Here is an 8,031-nt window from a genome sequence, read left to right as displayed (position 1 = left end):
TGGAGGAAGAAGAGAGAGAGAGCCGCCTATAGGTTGCAAGGAGAATTGCAACGATTTCAAATTCACCCCCTGAGGTCATGATTTTTTTTCTTGAAATAATTACATTTTATGTGTACAAAAATCTAAAATACGAAGCTCAGCTCAGGATTACAATAAATGCCACCATGTCACTACATGTAGTCTATAACATGTTGCTCTGAGACCTAATGTTACACACTACAGACTCAGACAGCTGATGTCAGACCTCCAACTAGAGCATATATTGAATTAAAATCAAATTCAAATTTTATTTGTCACACACTTAAGGGAGCGGAAGCGCTTCCCAGACCTCAACAGTGGGAAGAGTCCATTGTTGGGATGGGAAAGGTCCATCATAATCTTCCTAGCTTTAGTCTTGCACCGCTTGGTTTAGATGAACAGCAGGTCAGGAAGCTCTGATCGAATGATGCGTTCGGCCGAGCGCACCACTCTTTGCAGATCTTGTCTGTCCTGCTTGGTGCTGTTACCAAACCAGGTGCAGTTTCCCTTCAGGACGCACTCGATGGTGCAGGAATAAAAGTTCTTGAGCACCCTCAGTGGCAGATGGAAATCTCTAAGCCTTCTGAGGAAGAAGAGACACTGTCGGGTTTTCTTAACCAGGGTTCTAATGTGGCAGGACCATGACAGGTCCTGAGTGATGTGGACATCCAGGTACCGGAAACTGTCCACTCTCTCCGCTGGCATGCCATTGATGATCACGGGCTCATAATTCCTCACCTGCTTTTTAGTGAAGTCCACGATCAGCTCCTTAGTCTTGCTGACATTTAGGAGGAGGTTGTTCTCCTGGCACCAGGTCTCCAGGTTCCTAATCTCCTCCAGGTAGGCCTTCATGAAGGACACACACACACACGCACCGTTTTGAACCTTGTAAAGGATCTGAGTTTTACAGAGGGTCAGTTTAAATTGTCATATCTTCCTTCTGAAGTGACATAGGGCTTTCTACTTATTTCATTTAAAAGCAAACAAATGAACAAGGAAGGAGCTTTCCTAGTGGGTCCACTTAAGCGGTAAACATGTAAATAAAACTGTCTGTTGTTTGTAGTGTCTGCAGATTAAGTTTAAATTCTCCATTCTTCTGTCTCTAATCATAAGCACAAAGACATGTTACAGACACATTTTGGGGTCTGTAAAGGGGAAAATCCATCCTTAAACACAACATTTCTTGTCATATTGCATGGTATGTAATATGATGTTTAAGAAAGTTTTTTTTATTACAGGTGATTAAGAACATACATATGGCCTCAGTGGTCTGGAAATCATTCCCTCCGTCTAATTTACTAGTTTTAAGTAAACAAATAATTTCAAGTAAAGTAAGTTTCAAATTTCAAGTAAAAAGGAAAAATGTTTTTTTAAATTTTATTTATTAAACCCAGTGTGTCCTTTTGCGTGTCCCTAATTACAGAATATAACAATTATGCAACAAATATATTGTGTATTTGATATGTAGGTTTACTTAAGTCAGTCCGTCTGTTTATTGTTGTTTAGATTGGATCTTACAAATATCTATAAGATCCTAACAAAAACACTGTTAATTTTGATTATTCAGAGACATGTTTGGTGAGAGAAATCTTTGTAAAACTATATTTTCTTGAAAATCGTTGGAGCCACTGAAGAGTTGCATTTTTATTTTAACTATTTTTAAGTTGTTTTTATTAATACAACTTAAAATCCTTAAAATTAAGAGAAGCTGAATGTTTATCCACGTCATCACGGAAAACGCCATTTCCCAGATATCTCCGGTGTGCTTACGTCAGTTATGTGCGCCCGTAACTCTGTTTTGCTCCCCTGACGCTCATGACACTGAACCAACGTGGCTTTTGCTTGAGAATAACTTTATTTCTTTTAGGTATTACGTGTAGTTACACGTTCATTAGATAAAAAGGTTTCATGCAAACAGCGGGAAGAGTTCCTCTGACACGTAAATCAACTCGTTTTGCTGCCTGAGAAACAAACTCGTGAGTAGTTCAGACATCATATAGGACTATAGGTTAGCTCTCTGATAGCAAAGAAGTGCGCTCGAAAGAGTTTTTCATCTCCAGTAGCGGTTTACAAAGGTGTGCGTTTTTCTAAAAGGACACACAGAAACATGTTTAACGAGGATGAAGACTGGAATGATGAAGAAGAGGGTCAGATCTTGAGTAAACCTGCCCTCAGTAACACCAAGAAGACAAGCAGTGGCATCAATGTGAAGGTACGTGTTTCTTTTGCGCTTACGGAAAACTTTTTATTCTCGCAAAGCATTACTATGTTTCTACTTATGGTAGTCGCTACTCGTTTTAAAAATATATTATTCAACCTGCTGTGATCCTCTGATCAGCCCAGGGTTGTGGGTAAAAGCAGCCTGATGCGGACACTGAAGACTCTGGGGTCAGTACCAGAGTGGAAGAGCGACAACCATAAACAGGACAGTGATGAAGACTCCGAAGAAGCTCCATCAAACATTAGGACAAAGAAGAAGAGAAGAAAAAAGAGAAAACTTGCAGAAAAAACAGAGGAGCAGCAAGAGAACACAGACCAGATCTTAAAGGAGGAGAAACCTGCACCAAAAAAGAGGAAGAAAAACAATAAAGCTGGTGAGTAATTAGCTGGTTATAAGCTTAGAAATCTGACACAGTGGTTTGCCACATTAGAGTTTTTAATCCAGCATCTGTAATTGGAGTGTTTGGATGTACAGTATTGTGCAAAGTCTTGAATCACATCTCATTTCTTTGTATTTTTTTAAGAAAATGAGAAATTAGTTCATCTATTTAGAGGTCGCCACTGCAGGCCATTTGTTTCCATCTCACCCTGTCCCTAGCATCTTCCACTGTCAACCAACCCTCTGCATGTCCTCTGAGTTCTTCCTCTTTTTCTCCTGCCTGGGAGTTCCATCTTCAGCATCATTTGTCCAATATGTCCAGCATCCCTCCTCTGCACATGTCCAAACCATCTCAGCCTTGCCTTGCCTCTCTAACTCTATCTCTAAACTGCTCAGCATGCTCATATCTAATCCTGTCTAACTTTGTCACTCCCAGTGAAAATCTTAGCATCTTCAACTCTGCCACATCCAGGTATGCCTCTTATGTTTTTGTCTTAAAACTCTACATCACAGCAGGTCTCACTACCATCTTAAAAAATTTCCCTTTCACGTTTCAGGCTGTCCTTCTGTCACTCGTCTCTGCCCAGCCTGCACTCTCTGCTAATTATCTGTTGTTTTTGATGATCTTGCCCTGGTCTTTTAACTTGTCCACCTTCATGACCTCTATTTCTTGCATCTTCACTGTTACACATGTCCCCCTCTCATTCACACACATGTATTCTGTCCTCCACCTCTCCGGGCTCTCTTCCACACACTCTCACTACAGATCACAGTGTTATCTGAAAACACCATTGTCCATGAGAATCCTGCCTAAACTCATCTTTCACCACTGGAAACAAAAAGGGAGTCAGATGTAATCCAGTCACCACATTAAACCTATCTGTGCCTCTTACCGCACACCCCACCACAGTCTCTGTGTCCTCATTCATGTCCTGGACATCTTCATATACTTCTGTCCATATGTCCATACTATATGCTTTCTCTAGAGCCAAATAGACACAGTGCAACACCTTCTGACCTTCTCAATGCTTCTCCATTGTGGTGCAAAAATACTATTTTATATCTGTCAATCTGTGTTATCTTTGACATTTCTTTGTAGATTCAATTCAATAAATGGGGATAAATTATGCTCTTGCAACAGGCTGCAAGTAACAATTCAAAATTAGTTGTGTTAGATGTCTTTCTTTGCCCTGAAAAAGGTCAGGTGGAAGGATAGAAATGAGTGAAGAAGCAGCCAATGTCCAAAGAAAAACTTAAGACTTAAGTCTTTCAGAAAGCCTGGAGAACTATTGCTCAAGATCACTACATCATTGCAAAAGTCTGGCTCCTTGGAAGAAAAACTTAAAGAAATTAGGGGTCACTGAAGACTTTTGCATAGTACGTAGTACCAGCCTCAATCTTTCCTGAGTGTAAAATATTGACTAAACTGTTTTTTTGTTTTCTTCCAAAAGGATCTTCAAAGGCAAATGGCACATCTTCAGGGGAGGAGAAGAATAAAGAAATGACTGAATTGCTGATGAATGTAAACAATCCACAGAACACAGAAAAGATTGGCAGAAAACAGTGGAAAAACAAAATGAAGAACAAGAGGAAATGTAAAAATAAATACCGCCAGAAACAGCCTGAGGAGGAAGTAAATAAAGTAAAGTCTGTGGGTAAACATGAACTAAAGGAAGTAGTTAAACCTGATTCACATAGCAACAGCAACACTGGCAAAAACAATCAAAAAAAGAAAAATGAGAAACACCCTGAGGAGGCGAGTAATGAGAAGGAAACAAAGTGTGTTCCAGTTCAGAAATGTGTGCCTGAATCTTCTGCTGATGGATCAGAACAGAAAACACGTGAACCTGCAGTGGAGATTAAAGTTAATCAGCAGCAGTTCCCCATGAAAAGACTGAAACCTGAGCAGAGCAAAGCTCAGAGTCTGAAAAGACAGAAGCTGCAGAGGATGCTGCACAGCGAGGAGACAGAGCACCACGAGACTCCTGCAGAGCAGGAAGATAAGCCAGCAGAGTCAGAGGAAGAGGTGAAACAAGACCGCTCTGCCTCCCTCAGGTCCCGGATGGAGCAGCGGTTGGAGGCCGCTCGTTTCCGCTACATTAACGAAGTTTTGTACAGCACGTCCAGCGGCGAGGCGAAGCGTATGTTCAAGCAGGACCCACAGGCTTTCTGGATCTACCACAAAGGTTACACGGCTCAGGTTCAGAGGTGGCCCGCCAATCCAGTGGACGCCATCATCTCTTATATTCAGAAAAAGTGAGAAGCCTTCAATTTTCTGTGATGTTAATGCATGAAATAGAATTTTGCCCACAACCAAGGAATCTTCATGATTACAAATTTATAAAATTGTGCCAAATTTTTCAAATGTGTATGCCTATAGCTGGCATACACATTTACACCAGCAACACAAACAAGCACATTGTGTTCTTTACTCCCACCCTTTTAACCTTTGGGCCAGTAGAAGCTGTGATATGACTGTGAAACAATCAGGTAATATATCCATGAAGTATAAACACTGAAATGTTTTAGAATACAAATAGTTCCAAAGAGCACAGCTGGGAATATCCATTTATTTAAACTGCTTTAGCATTAATTGAATTGGGGGTTGGAACACAGACCACTTAAAGTGCTCTCTGGTCAAGAAAGTGTGAGACCGCCTGATAATGGCTTTGCTATAACAATCCTTGGGCAGCGTTTCAAACAGAAACAATTAACCTGATGATAACAAAGCCCACCTCTTTAAGACAAGTTCATGTGATGAAAAAGTCCCTTGGAGGCAGGGAAAAGCTCCAGAAAGCTGAACAGGACCTCTGAGCACAAAAGGTTTAAAATTAAATCTTAAATGTCTGCACTGCAGTGTGTTGTCTGACCGAATAGGTTGGTTTGTCAAACTGTGCACTGATGGAATTGTGCTTTAAGATCTTTTCATCACAGGATGATCTTTAAAGTGGGTCTTTGATGCTCATTTCCACCTCCATACTTTTTCTTGGACTTTACTAGAGTTGCTTTGCCTGATTCACCCTTCAAAATAATACTTTTGATTTAAGCCCCTCTGTTCGTCACCTGTCTAAACAAACTATTTTATCTCCTTTCCCTTTAAAACATCTTTCTTCTGAATTGCAAACCATCTTAAGCACAAGGACTGGACAGCAAGGCTGCGATTTTCACAGAGCTGTGTGCCATTAAACAATGTGACATTGTGCATATATAAAAAAGAGAATAGGGAGGGGTTTCTGTCATTATTAGGCATCATATTCACACTAATGGAAATCCTCAGTTGGGTTCCTGTCTGCATAGAGCATGCAGTGGGGTTGGGACACCCACTGGCTCACCATAAATTCACCTGCAACAGAGATCACATCTGCTTCATTTGCTTCAAACGTTTGTGTTCTCACTTGTGTTTGGTAATGTCTGGAAAAAGTTCAATGTTTGCAGTGCATGTGTAAAACTGCTTAAGACAGGAGATTCTTAATCACCTCAGCTCAACATCTGAACGATTCATCATATTTTGAGCAGAAAGCACGGTGTGCTGTGTACACTGTTACTTTCAGACTTTTCCCAAAACATTTCCAGACCGTCTCTGCTCATCTCAAGAGTAAGAAGGAATTCTTCATGTAGAACTCCGGATGCTGACATCATTTATCTGCTGTAAACGGTAAACAGAAGACATTACTCTGCTGCACACTCTCGACAGCGAGGACTCACGCAGCTGATAATTTTGCACTGTGGGTGTTTAATCGATGCCTGGTTTTGCTGCTGTGAGAAGTTTGCCTCGTTAACATCAGCGGTTTGTCAGAAGACAACAGTTCTAACTAAAAGAAACACATCTACTGTACTGTTTTCTTTTTGCAGACCTTCCTCTCTCGTGGTTGCCGACTTTGGTTGTGGTGACTGTAAAATAGCGCGCAGCGTGAAGAACAAAGTTCATAGCTTTGACCTGGCAGCCACCTGTGAGCTGGTTACGGTCTGTGACATGGCCCACGTGAGTGTCTTTCTGCAAAATACAGACACAATTGCACTGCGATTGTCGTAAAATGGAACTAAAATGAAACGCCCCGTGTCTGCAGGTGCCTCTTAATGACGCCTCTGTGGACCTCGCTGTGTTTTGCCTGTCCCTCATGGGGACCAATCTGGCGGACTTTTTAGCAGAGGCCAATCGAGTGCTAAAAAAGAGGTGTGACAAGGATTCTGCATATGCATGTGTTTAATGTCGTGCACACACTGTGTTTCTCATTATTTTTTGGCACCTTTGTTGCAGAGGAGTCCTTAAAATAGCAGAAGTGGCAAGCAGATTCGACAACGTGCGAAACTTCATCACTGCACTGTCAAGTCTTGGATTCAAGATGGTGTCGAAGGTGAGAAAAAGGGGTGATGCTTGGGACCATGTTTACAGGAAAACAAGTACTTCTTCCTTCTTTAAAAAATTAAAGCATGTCACAGTTATAAGATGAAAGTCTGAATTAAACATGTAAATATATAATATTTACTGTGTTCAGGTGTATTTTCTTTCTTTTGTCGTTGTCCTTTTTAAGAGCCTGTTGCTGAAAAATGCTTAATAAATTTGTCACAAGTAGATCAATGTCGTCTAAACAACTGAGTCTGAAGAACACTTGGACCACGTGATGAGTAATAGCTTAAACATTCATGTTTGTCTGCTAGAATTACTGTTATTTTGTCTTTTTCTTCCTTTCAGGACACAGAAAATAGTCATTTCTACTCCTTTGAATTTGCGAAGACGGGAAAGGCTCCAGAAAATCTGAAGAAAGTTGGACTACAGTTGAAGCCTTGTCTTTACAAGAAGAGATGAAGATGTAATAGGAATTCATAAACTTCTCTGTGCATCAGTACATAACTGGACAATGCTTCACGGGGTCACAGTTAATATACACTTAAATGTATCATATTTTTTGGTATATTTTTGATTATTCCTTTTGCATTTTGTTATAGATACGTGATTTTTTTTTCATGTAACAGAGGTCTGTTAGTCTTTATCATCAGTATCAACATGGACGCACATTTTCTCATCACACAATGCACAGATCATTGATTGTATTGTTTACTCAAATACTGTAAATAAGAAATGTTTTTACAGTCCTGGAGTAAGTCACTGCGTTGGGTACAAAATCAAAAATGAAACTCGAGGCTGCTTGGTGACAGAATTTTCTAAGACAACTCTGTAAGTGCTACAATTGCTGTGGGAAAACCTTTAAAAGTCTTTAAAAATATAAACTTTTAAAAATAACTGTGTGATGTCTGTGATGCTTCAGACCCAACATGTCGTTCCCTAACCCTATTACAATTACTCTATATGAACAAACAACTGACTCCATAATTATTTTCCACAACAGTGCTGCAGAGAAGCTGCAGTTCAGTCTATTTACATCTGAATCACACATAGTACAGAAATGTATTTA

At 40.3% G+C, this 8,031-nt stretch overlaps 1 protein-coding gene across 1 annotated transcript; it reads left to right on the top strand.

The window, feature by feature from the left end:
• The first annotated feature begins 1,791 nt into the window (after positions 1–1,791).
• rrp8 (ribosomal RNA processing 8) lies at positions 1,792–7,906 on the top strand. The gene is made up of 8 exons (XM_086262009.1): positions 1,792–1,994; positions 2,113–2,230; positions 2,357–2,612; positions 4,069–4,873; positions 6,470–6,599; positions 6,685–6,791; positions 6,876–6,972; positions 7,311–7,906. The coding sequence occupies exons 2-8, from the start codon at positions 2,126–2,128 to the stop codon at positions 7,422–7,424; spliced, it is 1,614 nt and encodes a 537-aa protein (XP_086118135.1). The 5' UTR covers positions 1,792–1,994; positions 2,113–2,125; the 3' UTR covers positions 7,425–7,906.
• The last annotated feature ends 125 nt before the right edge of the window (positions 7,907–8,031 follow it).

This window comes from Aulonocara sp. 'chitande type north' Nkhata Bay, linkage group LG14 (genome assembly GCF_057382095.1).
Source record: "Aulonocara sp. 'chitande type north' Nkhata Bay isolate Kocher_YH1m ecotype deep benthic linkage group LG14, A_spYH_male_GT1.1, whole genome shotgun sequence".
Taxonomy (NCBI): Eukaryota; Metazoa; Chordata; class Actinopteri; order Cichliformes; family Cichlidae; genus Aulonocara; species Aulonocara sp. 'chitande type north' Nkhata Bay.
Note: the sequence above shows the minus strand (reverse complement) of the source record. Positions and strands in the feature narration are given on the sequence as shown.